Genomic DNA, 22,385 nt, shown 5'->3' with positions numbered 1-22,385 from the left:
GTCTGACTCGAGTCAGAGTCATCAAGCTTCCACATGTAGGCTAGTGAACACACGTGCCTATTACAAAATAACTAATAAAAAAGTCAGAGTCCTCATCTCCAACTTCTGTGTCAATGTCCGAGTGCAAGTCATCCAAGTCAAAGTCCAAGTCATCAGTGCTTAACCTAAGTCTAATACAACAGTGTGTTTAATTAAAATCTATAATCTTCTTGTTTTTAAATGCTACAGTAACTGTACATATAATAATGCAATGCCCTACAATTCATCAATGTGTTGTCCAGATAACCTACAAATGGTCAATTGAGCGTCTTGTGTTCTTCCATTCCTTGGAGTTTGAATCTTGAATCTTTCTTGATCTGAACATCTCAGGTTTGTACTTTCCAAATTGGTGTGGGAACTGGGTGTACTCCAAAATATTTTTTTAAAAAAGGTTTATATCTGTCTATGAGTATCACAAACATCAGAGGGAACAAGGGACATCCTTTCCACCCTAATGTGAACACAGCTCGGACTCTGATTGGACAGCGGTTCTGGATCCCACTACAGTGTCTCCTGAGCGCTGCAGGAGAGGGCAGTCGATTTCAAAACCACAGAATCAGAAAACAATCCCCAGTGCCAGAGTTACAGCCTCTGCTCTGTAGTAACACACACATATACACATGTATGTAAGCTTCATTTAATCTGATTCACTCTCAGTGACCCTGCTTTAACTGTTTGGTTATTATGGTAACCAGTTTGTATGTGTATGCCTGTGTGTGTGTGTGTGTGTGTGTGTGTGCGTTTGTGTGTGGCTTTCTTAATTCACTGAATTATCGTTCTAAGATGTGAAGAGTCTAATCTGAGCAGAGGAGACCTGCCGTGGTGCAGAATACTCGTGATAGCGGTGATACTGTGGCGATGCAAATGTTAGTGAAGACAACTGTGTGTGTGTGTGTGTGTGTGTGTGTGTGTCCAGATGATAATGATGATGATGACGATGGGTGCATCTGGATGCCTGAGCTCTGCCATTTCTGTACTGAAGTACGGAGGCGGAGAGAGATAGAGAGAGAGAGTGAGCATGTGTCAGAGTTACACACACACTGTAGAGCCTCAGATGCGACACACAGACCTGTCTGTGTCTAAAAATGGAAAGCACACTTGCTGTTGCTGAGAAGCCGCAAGAAGCTTCTATATGAGGCGACTGTACATTCAGGGATTCGTATTAACACCCACCAGCCTTTGAAAAAACTGTGGCAGCTAATGTCAGATTACTCGCCAACATGGCGGGTGTTACAACTGGTGTAATTTAATTAATTAATTTTCATTTTGCCCAATGCATCTATGATCATTTCCACTTGGGACAGAGACATCACTTTTAATTTTTCCCAATTTTTGTCCCCCCTGGTAACACTTTATGATAAAGCCCATGATTCACTCTGTAATTTCGCTGTATGAATCAGGTACCAATGAAATAAAATATCTTGCGGCTACTTAAATGTGCCACAGTGGAGGAAAACAAGACTATGGGAAGAAAGGGAGTATAAATTGGGCATTTTAGAAAAGAGAAAAAAAAGAGGTTAAGCTGCTGGTTGTAGCCTAATTATTTATCATATGGAGGGGAGCATGTCATTTATCTTCTCATCTAAATGAACAAAAAAAACAAGTAAATTAAGAAAACGTCCTCACCAATTTGACAACGTGCAGAATTTAGCAAAAAGTGAGTGCTGCAAAGTGAGAAAATATATAACAATACAGAGAACACAGCAAAACACAACAACATATATAAAAGGTAAGCTGCAATACATTGAGCTTTCGGATTCACTGTAAACGCACACAGCGCAGTCAGAATTACCCACAATTTCGAACTGTTCCTTTTAACAGATTTTTTTCACTTTCGCGTTTAGTGCAGTTTGTCTTGAACAAGGACCTGTACAGCACCTAGTTTAACGCATGGACACCAGTGATTGGTGGGATTGTCAGAGCAGCGCTCTGATTGGTCAGATTCTCAGCAGTACTGAAGCGGGCTCAACAACACTGTTTTACTGTCACCTTTAACTTCGTGTTGTTTTGTTGTATCTCCGTTCAGCGAATAATTTCATCGTTTGTTTTACCGTCGAGGCACCGTATGAAGGAGCGCTTTTATCAGACACCTTTACCACATTTTTCATGAAGTGTTGCTTAACATTTAAATGCTGCTGTGACGGAGTGAGCTGTGTTAGCTTAGCAAGCTAACTTCCCATTGGAATCACAGCTAGTTGTCTGTTAGCTAACAGCTATCAGGAGCCGCAGCAGCAGCACCGAGAGATAAGGTAACACAGGAGACCCAGAGCAACTTCAGTCTGCACCAGTTAGCCTAATAAAGTTCAGGGTCAGTGTGTATAAAACGTGTTGGGACCAGTCTGAACAATAGTCCTAAAATGTGACAACTGAGTAACTGCAATACAAAAATTTGTATTCGGATTCTGATTCTGAAATAGAATTTAGCAGCAAATAGGACTGGGGTTTGTTTAAACCTGCTTTTTGAATTAGCTTAAGAGATTAGATTGTATCTGTAGAGGTGCTATTAAGTGTTTGTACAACATTAAATATTAGGTCAACCTAATAATTAGACTTTATAAAGTTATAAAGTTTATATTGACAGGGTTGTTTATTTAGATGAAACTGTGTCAGTAATTTCTATTTCCTTATTCATCATCTTTCAAAATCACCAGTAATCTTATGTTTCATATTCATGTAGATGCAGTAACTTTTTATGATAGCTTTTTATAATCTATGTAGCTGTGGTAAATCTGACCTGCGAGTATTTGATTGTATCTATGCTTCATGTTATGAACTAGTGAAGTTAATCTTGCTCCAGAGGCCTCTGTAACTTTCTACTAAGAAACATTCAATCATGGCACTTTTTCCTAATCCTTAGATTAAGAGCCAAATTGTGTCCTTTTGACAGTTTTGACACACAGATGAGAATTTTGTTTTTGAGTGGTTCTATCTCTGCTTCCCCATAAGTCCCTTACTAATGAAAGGGATGTCAGAGCTAACTGATGAGAAATTCTCAGAGTGATGAAACCCCTGTTGTACTTTGAAGGTTAGGAATGAAAAGTATTTTACTGATCTTCTCAACTTAAATGTTTCCAGAGCTGTCAGCTGGTTAACCTGCCCGCTCCTCCTCTCTTCCTCCCTGACAGCATGAACTGCCCTCCCACGAAGCGTCTCCGAGGACTGAATCACGAAGTAGCAACGGCGGTGGCCTTTGATGACCCATTTGGAGATGATGAGGACTTCACCCAAGACGACTTGGATGAGATCGACATCATCGCCTCGCAGGCCATCACCTCAGCTGCTGCGGGAGCTAGGATCGGGTCTAAACCAGAGAGCAAACAGGTGGATTTGGCCCGTGGGGCAGCCTGGTCGGTGTCCGCAGGCCAGAACAAACCTCTGAGCAAAGCCACAACGAAGCAGAGCAGAGAGAACACATTTGGGTTTAGCAGCAGCAACAGAGGGAATGCTGCGATATCAAGCAGAGAACCACTTGGTAAGTTCAGGGCAGAACTGAATATCATTGAAAGAACCAAACCTAGTGCATTTAGATATTTGATCGTACTGAAATTCTGTATGATATCCATTAAATTTCTGCCAATCATTTCCAAATCATAAATCAGTTTTTAGGCCGATTTCCATCCTTCCAGGACATCCTTGATTTTATTTATGTCATTGTTGTAAACTGAAACAGCAGTGAAAACAAACTGCGACAGGAGGAGATTATTTATTTTTTTTTTTTCACTGGCATCAGATGTGCCAAGCAATTAGTGTGAAAACACATGCAAATATATCCATCCAGACGTCCAAAAAATTGTAACTGTGAATTCCATCTCCTCTGATCCTGGTAAAATTTCTCCCTTATCACTGTGTTTTGTCTTTTTGTCTGGTACAACATGTTTGTTCCTCTGAATGTAACCAAGAGCCAATTTGGTTTTGAAATGTACAATTTTTAACAGGCACAGTTAACAGTGTTGTGTCCTTTGGGCGACACAATTCACAACCACTGAGATTTCCAGTGTTTGTAGCAAAGCAAAATGATTGATTTACATAACAAAATACTTGTTCATTCTCTACTAATGTAGATAATCTCCATAGTAATCTTATGAATGAAACACACACATTTTTGTACATTGCTCCACACTGATACACCTCTTCACTGTGTTTAAGTTCACAAAGCTCTGTTGTTTTGTGTGTTCAGGTAACAGGCAGCAGCAGTTTGGGTCAGACAGAGACGACTCCTACAGTCTACTGGAGGCCCAGCATGTAGAGCTGAAGAGGAAGGTGAGACTCACTTTAGAAACCTTTACAGAAAGTGTCCGATAACACAGGATCACCAGGACAGGTTTAGAGAAAGCAGCTGTTGGGAGCCATACACAACAGTGCACAAAACAACATAATCAGAACCATAACAGTGTCTTTGATTGACTGATTGCATTTGTACATAAAATTCCAATATGAATAAATTGGCATCTCTACGTTTTCTGTAACTTGTTTTCCATTTAACAGTGGAGATTTACTGTCATTTTGGTTTAATATCAAATTTAGGAGTACCAGAACAGAGAATGGATGCTGGATAAAAATGTGTGTGTGTGTGTGTGTGTGTGTGTGTGTGTGTGTGTGTGTGTGTGTGTGTGTGTGTGCACGTGTTATTAGCTGAAGGAGGTGGAGGAAGAGATTGTTATGAAGAGTGGGGAAATCCGTGTCCTTAGGGACTCCCTGAAAGCAGCTCAGCAGGAAAAGGAGGCTCAGAGACAGAACCAGGTCCTGCTGGAGACTCAGAGACAGAGAGAGCAGAGTGACAGGGAGAAGGAGCTCAACAAGAAGGTGAGGAGCTAAACAAAAACACACACTCATACACAGTATATACAGCGTGTACTGTGTATATACTGTACATTAAAATAACATGATATTGACATGCTGTCTGTGTGCAGGTTCAGTCTCTGCAGTCTGAGCTGCAGTTTAAAGAAGCAGAGATCAATGAGATGAAGACCAAACTGCACAACTCAGACAGAAACAAGATGGCCTCTCCACTGCCTAGAAACAGGTCAGATATCATCAATATAACTAACAAGAAGCTTTGATAATCAGTTAAATATTTTGTTATTTATCAGCACAAACTCTATTCATTCTCTCACTGAGGATGTGCTGTTTTTCTCCATTATATGTAATTGTAAACTGAGTATATTTCGCCTTTGAGCTTTTAAGACAAGCTGTATTAGTGGTTTACTGATCAAAATGGCTTACTGATAAGTATTGTGACTTTTGATATATTTTTCCTGTATATTCTCCTGTATTTTTTGTCTGAACATATCAATCCTACACATAAAATGTTGCTGTTTCTGCATCTTTATTGTAGAAAAAACTGTAGTAGACGAAACCATTTGCAAGTTGTGACCTCTGAATTAACCTGGGTGATATCTTTTTCTCTGCCCTCAGTCCTAAAGTGCAGAGCTCTCTCGCCCAGTTGCATCATGGGCGCAGCTGCAGCAGTAGCAGCTCCTCCTCTCCAACAGGAAATGGTTTCATTACCAAGGAGATGTTTGGAGCCCAGATCCCATCCAGAACGACACCGGTGAAGACACCAATAAAGACACGGAGAGAGGGTGGGTCACATTACGATATTGTGAAGGTGATGACAGTTGTGATGACACAGATGTGTATTTTTACTGTTGTGTGTGTGTGTTTCAGCAGACAGAGGAGCGTCCAGCAGCAGATATGGTGACAGCAGGCAGGAAATGTCTCGCCCAGACCCCTTCTTGTCTGTCAGACCTGCGCACCTGCAGCACCGAGGTCAGTCTGTCTGCAGAGCCTCTTCAAAAGGGTTAATGTAGATAAATAACATAAAACACAAATCAAGCAAAAATTTAAAAGATGAGGACATTTACCTGTCAAGGAGAATCTGATGAGAGATGCAGTCCAATTGCATTATGGGAAATGTAGGATCCAGTGTTTATTCCTAGGGTGTGTATCATGTTGTGTTCTGTGTTTTCCTCCAGGTGGCGTTCTGCTGGGCTTGTTGCTGCAGCAGCCTCTGTCTCCCAGCAGCCTCAGCCTCTCTCACCTGCTGTCTATGAGTCTGACAGACATCCACCTAACATCTAGGTAAAAACACCCCAGTGCTGTAACCATGACAACCTGGACAGTATAATATGTAAAATACAGTGCTGTAGCAGTTAAAAGGAAAACACTGGCAGCAGTAACTTAACAGAGAGAGGGACACTGGTTTGATGCAGGGTGTAGCAGAATAAATCTGGCACTTACTCCTCCCTCGTTACTAGCACTGAAGTACCCTTGAGCAAGGCATTTAATTCCCAACAGTTACAGTGAAGCTGCACAGTCACTAACAGGTTGTGTTACTGTTAAGTCACCCTGGTTTAGTTAAAATGAAGGGGTTAAAACACCCTGCTGTTTTTTTTTAAAACTAGAACATTCTTGAATTTTTTTCTAAATCCAACACACCAGACTTCCTTTGGAAAGCTTGCATTTAAGTTTACTAACTGGCCAAAAATACATTTAGAGCAAGTATAAAATATGAGACTGATCAAATGTTTTATGATCACATGATCACATCTACTGTATCTTCAGTGTGTCCTGATGAATTCACTTGATGCAACCAAAAGTCACCACATGGTGTCTCCAAATCCAACACAAATCTCTTCAATATTACATACCCTTTTGACATAATACAATCTGTAATTCACTTTTTAACCTTGACTTAAATCATAGTAATGATAGTAGTTTTAATAACTGAAGTAGCAGTAGTGGTTGTAGGACTACTAGCAGTACACATCTGAACCCAGGCACAGAGGAACTGAACTGCTATAAAAGACTAATTGATGTTTTGTTGTTTTGTGCTGTATGTTATGTATTCAGTGGGCCATCAGCAGGTTTTCTGCTCCACTCTGATGCAGCAGCAGGTATCAGCGGAAGCAGCACTCCCAGAGCTGCTCTGAGTCCAGTCCAGAGTCTGGCTGTAACTGGATTGAACATGCTCAGTCAGAGCCGAACAGCAGCTGCAGCCAGCAGCAAAAACAACAGGTAGACTGACTGACTGAAGATACTACAGTTGACTGCTGTAACTTTGATGTTGTATCTGCTGCTGAAAAAAACAGAACAGAAACATAGTTAAACTGATCTGTGTGCAACAGTGCCCTCTTGTGGCCACATTGTGAAACAGCAGCAATGAAATATCCATATGTCAAAACACCATAATGAGGTCATGTGTTAATGTGAATAGTTACCAAAGATTTATAGAATCCTTGTAAACTGTATGTTACATTTTTGACTGAATAAGGCCTGCACATCACTGTAGTGTTTTCATACAGGTGTAACACCTTGGACAGGCCAAATTTGCCTTTTCTATTTTAGTGTATACATCATCAAGAACTTTTTGCCATATAAAAAAATTAGGCAACATTTCTGTTGATGACATTTTTAGTTATATTTTTTAACACATCATAACTGAAAAAACAAATTAATTAAACTAATTAAACAAACACTGTTTTTTGTGGCAGCTAATGACATGACAGCTCAGAGAAGACAGTTGTCATACGTAACATATAAAAAATTGTTTTGTGAGTTTTAAAGTTCCTGAGACAGCAAGTGTCTTTGCATTGATGCAAAGATTTATTACAGTAAACAGAGCTTAGATAAATGCTGGAAAAAAGTAATCAATAGATGAATGAAATAGGTATCCATGGTGTTATTTATAGCTGAAAAGATTGCACATGTTGCAGGTATTGGGGGTTCCAGGTAAAAAAAATCAAGTGGTGCTGTGATTCAAAAAAAACTTTTGGGATCACTGATACAGGTTTGTGTGATTGGTTTACATTTGTCTGAGCTCAAGATTAAAAAAAAGAAAAATTTCAATTTGTGTGAAGGTCATGTCCAGGAGCTGTCCTCCTCCTCCCTCTGTTGGACCTTCACCTGTCTCAACTCTGTCAGGCTCTGGACTCGCTCCGCTCCAACTCAGCTGGCAGCGGTGATTCAGACTCTACAGCTGCCACCTCGCTCCCAGCAGGCCATGCTGCTCCCTCTGCTGGACCGGGAAGACTTGAGGAGACTAGTTTATCTGGTTTCAGTGTGGAGGACACTGGTTTGGCTGCTCTGAGACTTCTCTACCTGTTGCTGGCCCACAGTGATGAGGTGATGACATAACACTGTGCAGTTCTGCCCCTTTTGCACTTGTAGCTTGCTTTATTTATTTTTGCTGATTAATTGCTTTGTTTGTAAAATGTTAGAAAATAGTGAAAATGCCCTTTATAATATCCTAGCCCATGTCATCCAATGTCAGTCCAAAACTTTGGTTTACCATCATTTGTGACATAGTGTCAAATATTGATTGACTGATTAATCAATGAGTAGTTGAAGCTTTAAAGCTGTTTTTCTGCTCAGCAAGCAATTTGTTTTGGCTAAACAACAATACAAATTATGCTACACTCATTCCTACTGTGGTATACTGCAGAGTTTTATATGAACGAATCATGCCTGTTGAATATTTGACCTTTGTGCTGCTCACCAGGTGGTGGAGGCTGTGCTGTCAAAACAGAGTCAGAGCAGAGTTACAGATGACAAGGTACAGACAGAAACACACAGATGAATCACTCAGACACTCTCATTTTCAACCTGTATCCAACTATTTGTCTTGATGATACAATGAGCTTAAAATATGTAATTTCCTGATCTTAAGCTTCCTCGAAAAAGATTGTTGACTTGAATTTCCCCTCAAAGAAAAACGTTTCACTGAAATTATACTCTCCTCTTCTTTCTGGTTGTAGCCCGAGTCATCTGCAGGTGTGGGTCTGTGCTCCCAGAATGCCTTGCTGCACTCAGTGTTGCGGCTGTGTGAAGCAGGACTTGGCAGCAGCAGCAGCAGCAGCTCGCAGAGAGAGGAGCTTGTCCTCAGTGCCATGAAGACGCTGTGTGTCCTAATTGAAAGGACGCCACAATCACACACCGACAGGTATACATGTGACCAGATGGTAATGGGAATATGATGGTCCACAGTTAAGTGATAACTGATCATAGGTGGCAACAGATTTTTACAAGTAAGAGGAGATTTGTTCATTAAAATACAACTAACAGACTCAATGACTGAACATGACTTAAACTAACTTTAATTTGAGTACTTTCCTCAAGTAAAAACAGATAGAAACTGAGATGTAACATAAAAATCTTACTTCTGGTTAACAATCATTCAATCTAAAAGGAACCAATTTGAAAATTTTAGGAATTTGACCGGACATTCTCAAGCCCATGTTGCACGTTGTCTGCCAATTTGAGAATGAAAATTCCATTTCATAGTATATTTTGTTGTCATTACAACAGTCTACAGTCTTTGCTGTAAACTAAAATGTATTTCCCAACTTATTTTTTAGTTGAATTTAGATTTGCTGAATTAATAATTATGCATATTAACCTTTTAACTCATTTTCAGTTCATAAGTTCAGTGTGTTTTCACACTGATACCAACAAAAACAAGACAGTTTGAGTTTGTTTCTTATGTTTGTGAGGGCTTCAGGAAGCAGTAAAGGTGGCATAACACTCGATTATATTACAAAGCATACAGGACAACACATGCACACATATGATGCAATACTTAGCTGGGTGGAACACTGCTGCAAGTGGAGGAGTGGCCAACCAGGGAGTGTATGTTTGTTTAATGTTTTCCACTGACTGTCAGAGGTTATGTAATATGTGGCTATAAACTACCTGCAGGTATTTACAGACAGAACAGAAAGTGGAAATAATCTGCAGCAGGTAACCACTTGTAGAAGAAACATTTTATAGGAATAGATCACATTGTGCAGCAATTAACCGATGGGTGCAGTGAGAGTCTGTTCTTAACATACATGCTGTCCATGTCCAGAAAAAAGTCTTTTTCTCTGTTTCCATGGTTACGCAGCAAAGATAAACCGTTACCAGTGTGACCTTTTGTGATGCACATTTACCAACATGAATATTGGCCATTAGGGTTTTTTTTTTTTTTTTTTTTTTAACTGTTACATATCACCTCAGAAATCCTTTAATGGGAAGACTCTGCTGTTTAGTCTGTAAAACATCCAAGATACTGACAATTTTTCCCCATAGTTCCTGATAGCTCAGAGTGATTTGTCATTTAGTTTCCTCAAACAGATTCAAAGAAACTGCAACTTCTGAATAATTTTTTGTTTTTTTAGTTTTTACTGCAGAAATAACTGAAAGTAATTAACTGATCCTAACAGCACTGACTAGTAATTCCTTACTTTAGTTACACCTAACCTCTCCCTATCTCTCTCTGTCTCAGGTTGCAGTGTGTGGTGCAGGTGGTGTGTGCATGTTTGTCAGCAGACAGCAGGTTGCAGATGATTTCACAGTGTGTGTCAGTCCTCGTGTCGATGTCCGACCACCAGACAATGGCTCAGCAGCTCTGCTCCCACCATGGTTAGGCTTCATCCACTGCTACAGCTCCATTGATTGCATTTACTTAAACTCATTTGTAATTTAAAAATAATTTGTGTATTAATAATGTTTTTTATCTTTATTTTTCTTCACACATTCTTTCAGTTATTTACATTTCTGCTCTATGTGATTTGAATTATCAGAAATATTCACTCCAGCCCAACTTCATCAGTATTTGTTTGTTTGTTTGTCTTTAGACCCCTGTGTTTTCCTGAAGTTATTCCAGGTTATCAGAACTAGACCAGACAACCAGGCAACACACACAGACTGGATTCTGTTGGACCTGCAGGTGCCACAAACGCATGCAAACACAACCACTGCAGAGACATATTTAAGTCCTACCGGAGATGTAGACGAATGTAGCAGGGTTATGGTCATAGTATGTTTCAAGAGAACTATTTTGTACGGCCAGAACAAATCTACAGATGAAGTGTTTCTGCATTTTTAGAATCTCTACACTGAAAGGGTGAATGAAAAGCCTTTAAATCCAGCTTTGTCTTGAGATTCTACAGAACTTTTATGTTGGCTGTTGTTGTTTTGTGTCTCAGGTGGTCCGTTTGTTGAACAGACTAATGAGTCAGCGAGCAGAAAGCTGGACCTCAAACCTTCACAGCAGCTGTCAGTGTTACACTGAGGTAAAACTCTCTGACCCTCTGTGCTGTTTCTTCATATAGTGACACTAAACCTTGTGTTGCCCCCTCCTACACAAGTCTCTCTGTCTCTCTCTCTCTCAGTTGGTTCAGACAGTGGTAATTGTTTTCCATCGTCAGTGGTTGGACCTTCGTGGTTCTCAGGAGCCGACAAACTTGACAGGTCGGTCACATTTCAGGTTTAAAGCACAAGACTAGAAAAATACACAGTTACATCTCAAAAAATTAAACTCAACAAACTGTCCCTAAAATCTAGCTCCTTCAGGCTTGCCTGCAGCCCTGCCACAGTGCTCTGCCCCATCATCGCCGTGGTGGCGCAGCCCGGCAGCGTCTCTGCTCAGGGAGTGTTTGCTGCTGCTGCACTGGCTGCTGCTGCATCACGGCAGCTTCTCAGGAGAGCTGCAGGCCACTGCTCCACATGTACGACCAGGTGATCCCTGCTGTACGAGACACGCTGAGGAAGATCCCCGAGTTGAGCGAGAGCGAGGGTACACACACATACATGCATACACAAACACACACACCCATATTATGTGCAGAAAAAATTATGTGCTGGTCCACCTAGGTGCTATCTGGCAATCAGAAAATCCACTGGCACATGTTTCAGTGATGATTTCACCAAAAATTTCCACAGTTAGAGAAAGTAAAAGTTGGTGTCTTAGTCATAGCTCAGTTGTGCCCAAGCCCAAGTGTCTTTCTTGTCAGGCCGCCAATGGCGCCATCAGTTAGACAGAGAGTACCTGAGTGCCAACAGAAAAGAGTCGCACTGCCCTGCCTCAAGCTGTCCAGTGTCACTGTGCCCTTTGTTTCCATCACAGTCTCTACTTCCATCACAGTTAACGCTGTGGTTCAGTCAATTTAAGACAATACGTGGTTGAGGTTTACAGCCCTCGTTGCTCTGTGTGTGTACTGTGAGGCAGCTAAAACAAAGTGCAGTGAGTCAGCTGACATTTTTTGAGTCTTCTCGAATGAAGCGTTGACTCTATTTTTAGTTGGCAGCCCTAACTTTCACACTCAGCCATCAACATGTCTAAGTACATCAACAGTGTTAGTTAATACTGCAATACGACATCTTTTTCTCAGAATTATATGCGTGGTATCATGAATGCTATTATATGGCACACCCTTTTTGCGTCATACAGTTTAGTTACAAGGTCTAGTTAAGTTATTAACTTGGATGTAAAGCTTTACCCAGGATATTTGCGCGTCCACTTACTTTTGGTAACATCACCCAGGACTCTGAAGTAACGACTCATGTTTTCCACTTCCTGTTTCTTGTCTGTCAGAGCTGGCATTGGAAGAGATCTGCCGCTCGGAGGGAGACGACACTGATGACATGGACACTGACACTGGTTCCTGACTGACTCCATCAGTGACCAATGAACAGACACAAAAGACGGTTTACTGACGGTCAATGTGATGATTCTGAGACTGAGACAAAGACAGACCAGAGAGTCTGTTTTCAGTCAAACATTCTTGAGTTAAAGTGGATGTTGGAAAGAAATGAAGGATTAGAGAGAAATCAGTGATATTAACTGAAGTGAATGAAACAGTTTACAGGATTTAATCTGCTGATTTAACAATAAAACATTAAGGTAAGAAAAACTGATGCAGTCAATGTTCACGTTCACCTGCGGTATATTCTGTCCTTCAGTCTTTCACCACCTCCTGTCTCACCTGTCCATACTCTTCTTTAACAGTCAGGGCTGCTGCTTGTCTTGGACATCTGTTAAATATGTAGTTACAGGTAGGTACACGTGCTAGGAACTATTTGGATATTTTTCCACAATTATTAATGTCTTTGCCTGCACCAATACTTAAAATACAGTTTTCCTAAAAACACTTTTTTTCTGTACTTCTCTGTAATACCCTAAAAACTTTCACCCAACTTTTAAACAGTCATTTTTTAACAAAATAAAAATTTTATCAAGTAGTTACTCTTCGATGGGTATCTTCAGGATATTATTGATACTACTACACCTTCTATTATTTATTATCTACATTTAATTACAAGAAAAGTGCAAGAAAAGAAGAAATCAAGAATGTCAATGTGAGCAGACTCATTGCTTTGAGAGACAGGAGGAACTCAGAAACTAAACCTGTATTTCTAGCAGAGGAACCTGGGACTGAATTTAGTTCCTGTACGACAGTCTGTCTGGATGGTTCAGTAACTTTTGTAGTGGATTTTGCAGGGCTGAATGTGGCTGACTGGTCAGGCACAGACCTTCTGGCATGAGTAATGGACATTGTTTGTTTGAATTGTTTATTCATCTTAAAAATGAGGTTAGGCTTTGTTGATGGCTTCCAGACTAGTTTACAAATCAGTGTGAGGGAGAGTGTGACAGCGAGTACAAAGCAAGTGAAGAAATGAAATAAAACTATATTTACTAATAGCTTTGTGGCAGTAATTAAGATAAACCGTTACACAGTTCAGTCTGGACGTCTGTGTGAAACAAACAGGCTGTGGATGAAAATTGAATCAGGATTTTCAGGATATCGCAATTTAAGACGTTGCATTTCCAAAAGTATGCATTGTGCTTCCTTATCAAGGGGTGTATTCCAGAAAACAGGTTTAGTGAAAACTAGACACTTTTTTTTTTTTGCTTATTTGATTTATATTGATTTATAATATACATCCTTACCATACTCTAGATTAATCCATCTCTGTGGCAGTTTAGTGTCACACTGACAATAGGAGATGAAGGTTCAGAACACAAAAAAGTTTCCTCAATTAAAACCAACCAAAAACCAGTCCAGGACCAGAACAGTTTGTTAAACATCTTTATTTATTGTCCAGCTGTAACTGAGGTCTGAATCATACAGTATTTCAGTGTAAGGCATCCTACTGGCTGCTGCAGGTCTGTTGGATAGCGATTGTCCAGACTTAGTCACAGGAAACACAAGACTTGAGAGGTTGGGAATAATTTCAGTCCAGTTATCTCAAGAACACAACTATTTCCTTATTATGAATCAACACATGTTCTGTTCCTGTTTCCTGAGATGCAATTATGCTGTTAGGTTGACGTATCAGAAATTGTTGTCTCATGATCTCAGATGAACTGAGCTGTTATTTTTGGGATGGCGGTAAAGCGAAGCCACTTTTGTCATGGGCTCAGTCCTTTGGGCCTCAAGAACAAGAGGTGTTCCTTAAATAAGCCTGACCTGTATTTTCTTATTATTACAGTGACAAACATGTTTGTTCTCTGGGCAAAGTTTAGACGTCATGTCACAAGAAAACTATTTATGAATTTGTATCTTAAGAACAAAAATGAGTTAACTGTCATTTCGGGATAACTGTTCTCATGAGAACCACAAAAATACAATTTGCAAATGAAGTTTTGATCCTGAGATAACAGGCTTGTTTTTAGCAATCATGTTGGCTCTTTGCTGGTTGCTGACTTTGTGCGCCAACAAAACTGACCATTCTTCTCTTATAATCCTAAGGAAGAACTAGGAAAGGTAAAATACTGAGAGAGAAAGAAGCTGTGTCCCATTTTAGGCTCCTTCAGAGTCCACATTTTTAAAACCAGTGGTGTGTCCAGGCATCTTCATCAACTCCTTGAATCAGAAATTGTGGAAAACAGACCAAAGAAATAGCCCCTGCAGGATGGAGTCCACAGTTTGCTATGTGTGGAGGCTGTGACACTTACTCACACACACCAGGACACACTACATTTACATGCATTTAAAGAACTAGGTCACTCAGAGAAACCAGGTTATGCAGCTAATCAGAAAATGTGTTTACATGCATGGAGTAACCTGGTTATTATAAACCTGTGGATACATGCAGCGGCTCTGACTTTATTTTGGAAGCATGTATTTCTTAATTTAGTCACAGAAGTTGCCCCTTATTATGTTCACATGCTCACCTCTGAAAACTGACTTGTTTAGACTTACACACTACAGGCTACTTTGATAGTGTCAGTCAGACTTTGGATTTAGTTATTTTGAATACAAGAGCAAAAATGTGTAATTATTTCTACTATGATTCACCTACTTTCATTTTTTAAAGTCTGTCATGCGCATGTGCGCTAGTAAAAAAAAATAAATTAGAAACCTGGTTACGATTACATGTGGCCAAAAAAATCTATTATCATTCTCCAGGAGATATCTGGGGAAATCAGCTTCTTCTACTTATGGTGACCAGGTTTCTCATTTACTTTACTTTTAAGAAATCAGCTTACTGGAGAGAGCCAACTGTAAACTGAGTTTGTCAACAAATCCTGTGAAAAAATGGACCAACTTTGTGTTAGTTGGTCTCAGTTCTCTCTGATTTCCCCCATCCTGTCTGTGGCACTCAACAGAACAGAGGAATAAGACAAATCAGGTATTTTGTGTTTTTATGGGATTTGTTGACAGAAATAAAAATGTAGAAGATAACCAGTTATCATTTAAGAGCATGTAAACACATGTAGACTGATTAAAGATAGAAACGTCTCAACTCGCACGCTCTCCAGTTTAACACCTGGATGCAACTGTTTACGAGTTGACGAGGAGCACCTGAACACACCGTTAGCTCTGGTTTGTGCCCGGGTACTGGTGGAAGTTCTGTAGTTCAGATGATCTGTGGAAGACGAGGAGGTTCAGACCTTGAAGTGTGGTCACCTCTGAGGAGGCAGACACAGCTACATAGTGAGGAAGGCACCTGAGGGTCAAGTAATCCAGGATCAAACTGTCTCGGTAGTGTGTGTGTGTTCTTGTATGTCTATCTTTGTGAGGACCAGTTTGAGTTTTTGACGGTGGGAGTGAGGACATTTGACTGTTTTAGGTCGCTCTCACACCTGTAGTTTGGTTCATTTGGTCCAGACAAGGAAATAAAATGACCTGTTGCAGCCTTTTAGTTCTAGTTTGTGTTCATGTCCTATGGACTAACAGAACACTAACTGATTAGCGCCCACATGGTTTCACAAAAAGCCCTCAAAGGACCAGCTGATAATGAACATTATTAGTATTATTAGATCAAAAGTACTTATAGGACACTTCTTGAATAGTTCACAATCAGCAGATGGATTACATTTTTTAGTTTTTGCTTTTAAAATCACTTCAACTACAACCACATCCTATGGTTGGTCCCTTTGTTTTCGGAGTGTTTGCTTGGACACAGACTGAGACCTTCTTTTTTTAGACAGTCTGGGTCCAGTTTTTTTAATTTGCACCAGGATCCATCAATTCAAACAAACCCTGCACCAGGTAAACTGAACCAAACGAGTTGGGAGTGAAGGCGGCATCAGGGTTAAAGTTAGAATCATGTTTAGTATGCAGACTGGGGTTATTTGGTTGTAATAGTTAAAGTTAGTGTTTGGGACTTGGGGATGCACTCAGTGAGGGTCCTCACAAGTATAGAAGTACAAATGTGTGAATAAGTGTGTGTTAGTGTTTTTTAGTCCATGTTGGCACGACTTGGTCATCATCATCCTCTTGTTTATTCTGTGGTGGTGCATGTGAGCTGTGATGCGTCTTGTGCACACTGTGATGAGGCGCGCAGGGATTGGTCAGCCACGGGTGCATCAGCAGCTCAGACGCCTCCAGTCTCTCAGCAGGTGACTTCCTCAGCATACAGCCAATCAGACACTTGGCCCGCGGCGACAGCCAGTCGGGCAGGCTGAAGGTCCCCCGGCGGATCTTGGCGAACAGCGCGGCAGGCTGCGTGTCCTGAAACGGGTATCGTCCAATCAGCATGGTGTACAGAGACACGCCCAAGCTCCAGATGTCTGCGGCGCGGCCCGAGTAAGACCCGCCCCCATTGGTCAGCAGCTCGGGACCAACATATGCAGGGCAGCCATGTCTGTCTGTGAGGGAGTCGTCGCTGTGGTCACCATGCAGGAGGACACAGTCGTCAAGGCCGAGCAGAGCGAGGTGAGTCCTGCAGGAGGTAAACCACACACACGGTTTTAGTTTATTTAACGCATCAGCAGTGATATCAGTAGTATCTGTACTACTGGTACTTTGTCACCAGTACTACAGATCAGCCTGGCAGTCTGTTAACATATACAGTATCAGTAGTATTGGTAGTATCATCAGTACCTCTGACTCTCTGAGTCTCACCTGTATCTGTCAGTGAAGACGAACCTGCGGAGCTTCAGATCTCTCAGGACGACTCCATGGCAATGGCAGTGCATCACAGCATTCAGCATCTGAGTGAACAGAAGCCCCGCCTCCTCCTCACCCAAACGCTTCCTGTTGCGCACGTATGCGTGCATGTCGCCATGGTGATTGGGCAGAAAGACATACACACTGTCCTGGCCAATCACCACGTCCTGCAGGCCACAGATGTTGTCGTGGTGACCAATCCGGGCATAGGCAGCCAAGTGCTCCTGGTAGCCACGCAGAGGGAGCACCTGTAACCATGGTGACCAGACAGTCAGGGTAACATGGTAACAGTTACCACAGTTAAACACTCCATTATTTGTGTGTGTGTGTGTGTTTTGCAGTATTGTGAGTACTTAGCAGTATCAGCAACATTTTTTAGTAGTAATCATGTAATAATGATTTTTTGCATATCTATAGTATTGTTAGAAGTATTATCAGTACTTCTGCTGTTTCAGAAGTAGTTGTAGAGGTGTGTGTGTGTGTGTGTGTTACCTGGCAGGTGTACTGCTGTTGTGTGTGTGCGTGGACAGCCCTGTATGTCTCCTCTCCCTCACAGCGTTCAAACAGGATGTACGGTCCAACTCTGGATGGCGATTGGCTTTGGCTTGACTTGGGGGTGGGGCTTCTGGGCCTGAGGCAGGGTGACAGTCCGGGCGTTGGAGGTGGCGGAGCTAGACGGGCTCGTTTACACTCCAGTAGTTTATCCTGGGGCTCATCCAGCAGCCTCTTCAGACAGAGCTGAGACCTGGCTGTGGCCACGCCAATGCTCATCTGTGATTGGAGGAGACAAGTGACATCATTGAGTTAATTAAAAGCAGAGAAATCCATTTTGCTCACCTGAAAATCACCTGTCTCAGCATAAAGGTAGATCTGAGTCTTCTTTTTCTACTCTACATTAGAGGTGACAACTGGACAAACTTGCATCAAACTCGATGCAGTTTCATTTCTTCACTGCAGCGCCCTCTACTGGTGTCATCCCAGCCGAGCCGCCTCCTTCCACTGAACCTTCCTCAGTAATATTTTCACATACATTGCTAAGAGTTATATTAGTATCACATCTCACTGTGTTCTGTGTCTCTGCTGCTCACATGTTACTGTTAACGTGTCTATAGGCGTCATGATGCAACTTCCTGTAAGCTGACAGAAGCTTCAGCTTTCAGATCGTTGCATCAGAGCACAACAGTTTATAGTTTAAACAGGCTTTAAATACAGTCAACACCTACCACACACACACACACACACACACACACTCAGCGAGAAAGTGTGTGTTTTATATAAAGTTTTTCAGAGCCCTGCAGCTGTTGTCTTAACTCTGTGTGGAAACCTGGTCTTGGCCAACGCTGCTTTCACTCTGGTGAAACAACCTGAGTCACAGCGTTGCCACAGCAACGCCATCCTCCAACACACACACGTATACACACACACACACACACACAGTGAATCTGTGCCACTGATGTCTCATCTCTTCAGCTCTGTGGAGGATTTCTCCATGAGTTTCTGTTAAGCTACAGTTTGACAGTCTGAGATAAGACTGTTAACAAGCAACTAAACAAAGTGTTGAAAACTCAGACTGAAACTTTGTTTCACCTGCTTCTGTAATTCAATCCAATCTCTCATTCAGCATTTCTTTCACTGGTCTTTCACCATGTTCCTGGGTTTTATTTTACCACACTCTGAAGACAAACTGGCATCCACTCTCCATGATTACTTTGCACTGCCAACACTGCAGCCCCCATGAAAAGTTACCTGGTATTTGTGTCACTGTAACTTGGTTTCATCCACATTTATTTTAAATGTTTCTTCTAAGTATTTTGTTTTTACTTCTTTGTTGTATCTCCAATGTCTAAAAACCTTAACACTGTTCAGTCCTCTCTTCTGCTGTTATTACAGACACAGTGTCTGAGTTCACAGTGATGCTGCTGCATCGCCTCTTCTGTCTGGCAATGACATTTAGCCAAAGATCTGGGGCTCATGGGAAATCATGTTCATTAAAGGTAGGTTAGTTTTTCTTTTAAATCACCAAATCCAAATATATGAAGAGAGCCACGCCAGCATTTTAGTTAATGTGGTTATCACAAATCATTTTTCGAATGAGATATTCTTACTTTTGGAACAGAACCCGGAAGTTAGCTCTCTGCACATGCCTAGCACTTTATTAGAAAACCCCTGTAGACCTGCTTAAACCAGTTTAACACCTTTAGGATGTGGAAGAACGGGAGATTTGCAGCATGAGAGTGCACCTGACAGATCTGCAGAAATAAACTGCTGCAATCATGTTTATTTCACAGTTTACTCTACCTCCCCTGGTACTGTTGTCGAATTATTGACACCTTTTTAAGTGCAATAATTTGTTGAAAGTCACAGAGCTCAGTCTGAAGTAGGGATGCTCTGATCAGGCTTTTTATGTATTTACTTATCAATTTTTATTTATCTATTTGCTCCTGATGCTTTATGTGAGTGTCTTTTATTACAAATTCTCTATTTATTTGTATTATGTGTGTCCCTCCCCAGGCTGCAGTAAACCTACACTAAAGATAGTAAATCAATTTAAATCTGTTTGGCAGCAGAATAACTCTTGTTCTCACTGCAACAAAATATTGGTAGGTAATCCAATATTAATCCTGTAATGTTCTGAAGCCTCAGGGTCGACTTGTTAGCTTCTTTTCCTAAGCTTTCAACCAAACAGCACCATCTCCATCAGTGGATGGAGTCTGTGTGGACTTTAAAGTTCAGTGTTCCACTCGACCTAGACAAGAGGTCCAGGTGAAGACCATGTTGTGCAACTGAAAGCATCCAAAAACCTTGTGAGTTGACCTTGAGTCAGGGAGTGCTTTGTCAAAGTTGTATTTTCAAGGTAAAAAAATGAATTACGTTGAGCCTGTTTTGATCCTAACTGAACTCTTCTGACTTATAATGAATGATGTTTGAGTTTTACAAACTTTAATCAAAAGAGCCCAGTAGAATCTGTTGGACTCTACTGGACTAAGTACACTCATTCAAGTACTGTACCTGACTATAGTCTTGAGGTGTTATTACTTTACTTGACTACTTCTATTTTCTTCTGCTCTGTACAGCTTATTCACCATATTTCATGGGAAAATACCTTATTTTTTACTAGACTACATGAATCTAACAGCCTTAGTTACTAGCTTCCATATAGATAAAGATTAAACATACAAAAACACACAGCCAACTTGAAACATACAACATTTCAAAAAAAAAAAAAAAACTAGACTACCAAAAACTCCAGTTAAATGTGAATATTAGTATAATTCTGATAGAGGTAATCGTGCATAATAAGTACTTTAGTCACACCCCTGAATGAACATGTGTTTTTATATTATTTCGCTTTTTTTTTTTTTTTTTACACTGTTGTTGCCGCGTTAACTTACGCAAAGCATCTGAATACCTCTTCCATCACTGCTCTCAGGTCAGTTTTCTTACCTTGTGTTCTTCAAACAGACTGGTCCAGATGGTAGGTCTACAAGAAACCAGTAGATCCAGTAGATAAGCAGTAGAGCCCTCGTGGTCCTGGTGGTCTCTTTCTGTCTGTGTGTTTGGAGCTGAAGTTGCTGAAGACACACAAACTAAAGGTTTCCTGTATTTAAAGTAAACTAAACTGGCAGCTCTGATACTGGGAGGACTGGGGCTTTACTGGTCGGCGATGACGTCTTTGTCTTCGTTTTATTATTGTCTAGATTGCGCAACCTGTCGTCAGTCAGTCAGCTGTTAGTTGTTGAGCTTCTTCTTTAGACTGAATTAAAACACACTGACTGAAGACTGGCATAAAACCAAACCGAAAAACTTTTGATAAAAAAATAATAAAAAGGAAACTTTTTTCCTTTTCTTCTTTTTCTTTATATCCGGAGTTGAGGCGAACAAAGCCGAATCAAACCGAGTCCTCAGGTCCTTTTGTCTGTCTGTGAGTTCAAATCAAAATAGTCTCCGTGTCTTGTTTTCTTTGGTTTCAAATCCAGTCTCACCCTTCGGACTCTGGTCTCCTCTGGCCCCCGTTCGTCTCCAGAACTTTCAGCTGGACTGAAGACTCGGTCCGACTGAGGTATGTTTGGTTACGTTGTTTCCTCCCGCGGTGTCGTCATCCAGCGGGGCGGAGCCTCGATGTTGCAATCCCGAACCGATCAGTCGTCAGAAAACAGACTAAAGTGATAGTGCAGAGAATGTACAGTCAGTCTCCACTTTATTAGCAGCACCCATATAAAATTAATGCAGTCTAATACAACAGACCTGCTGTAACCCCTCCTTCATGAACGTTATAATGGTCAGCTTTTGTTGAAACTGTTCTGGAGAAGTTTTTATTGAACTTTACTGTTATTTTTGAGGCTGCTGTTTGAGATGCTGTTGTTGTATTGCATCATATTTCTGATATTCTGTCCTTTTATATCAACAAGGGTAAATAACAGACTAAAACAAACACTGAATTAAGGTAGGGTTTATTGCAGGACAGTTGCATTAGACTGAATTAGTCTTTGCTCAGTTTATACCTATGTACAATAACAGGAAAGCCACGTTAAGTCATATGCGTCACCTCTGTCGGCAGTAGCAGACTTAACCACTGAACATAACAACTATAGTCTAATGACACACTGTGCAGCACATACAAACACACCCACAGATCTTTCACTTACAGTGAGTATTTACAGTTAGTTTTTATGAGAATGAGAGTTAGCAGTGGTGCTTATATAACTTAAAAAAAAGGTATATGAATGACATAAGGAACTGATTTGACTTTAGAAAGTTTGGATGTGTGTCTGTGTATGTTGTAATTTCCATTCAGAATAGCCAGATTGAATGAAAAATAAGACCCAGCATTTGTGTAACATACAGTGAAGGGCAAATTGTGTCTCATGACAGAATCTATCCCTCCGATAAAAATATTGTGCCCCTGATGAAAGTGTAATATGCATAAATAACAGAACAAATAATATAATTCATTCAACTATCCCTTCAACTCAAGCAGTTTTAATTCCTTCCCTATTTGTTTCAGTTTTCAGCCAACAGAAATGACAGTTTACCCCTACAGCAACAACAGTAGCACTTTCAGTCAACAGTACTTTTAGTGTTTATTGTATGTGAATAACATCAGTTGCATCTCTGTTCTCATGGTGCAACACAGAACAGAGACACAATTTATTTCGTCCATAATTAAGTTTTTACATAAGCTGCTGT

General features: G+C 40.8%; 2 protein-coding genes across 2 annotated transcripts; one reads left to right on the top strand and one right to left on the bottom strand.

The window, feature by feature from the left end:
- The first annotated feature begins 1,969 nt into the window (after positions 1 to 1,969).
- atrip (ATR interacting protein) lies at positions 1,970 to 15,157 on the top strand. The gene is given in 19 exon segments (XM_018679837.2): positions 1,970 to 2,288; positions 3,165 to 3,511; positions 4,217 to 4,299; positions 4,672 to 4,842; positions 4,950 to 5,062; positions 5,455 to 5,621; positions 5,707 to 5,808; positions 6,015 to 6,120; positions 6,892 to 7,056; positions 7,899 to 8,163; positions 8,540 to 8,593; positions 8,796 to 8,980; positions 10,304 to 10,440; positions 10,656 to 10,747; positions 11,007 to 11,093; positions 11,193 to 11,271; positions 11,365 to 11,501; positions 11,503 to 11,596; positions 12,395 to 15,157. Coding segments are annotated over 18 exon segments (2,457 nt in total). The 5' UTR covers positions 1,970 to 2,288; position 3,165; the 3' UTR covers positions 12,469 to 15,157.
- Positions 13,876 to 21,267, bottom strand: trib3 (tribbles pseudokinase 3). The gene is made up of 4 exons (XM_018679849.2): positions 20,643 to 21,267; positions 17,691 to 17,969; positions 17,154 to 17,446; positions 13,876 to 16,971 (listed from the first exon to the last, which is right to left on the bottom strand). Exons 2-4 carry the CDS (start codon positions 17,967 to 17,969, stop codon positions 16,479 to 16,481), a joined length of 1,065 nt encoding a protein of 354 aa, XP_018535365.1. The 5' UTR covers positions 20,643 to 21,267; the 3' UTR covers positions 13,876 to 16,478.
- Positions 21,268 to 22,385: the final 1,118 nt, after the last annotated feature.

Source organism: Lates calcarifer, linkage group LG12 (assembly GCF_001640805.2).
Source record: "Lates calcarifer isolate ASB-BC8 linkage group LG12, TLL_Latcal_v3, whole genome shotgun sequence".
NCBI classification, from domain to species: domain Eukaryota; kingdom Metazoa; phylum Chordata; class Actinopteri; family Centropomidae; genus Lates; species Lates calcarifer.
This window is presented reverse-complemented; position numbering and strand designations above follow the sequence as displayed.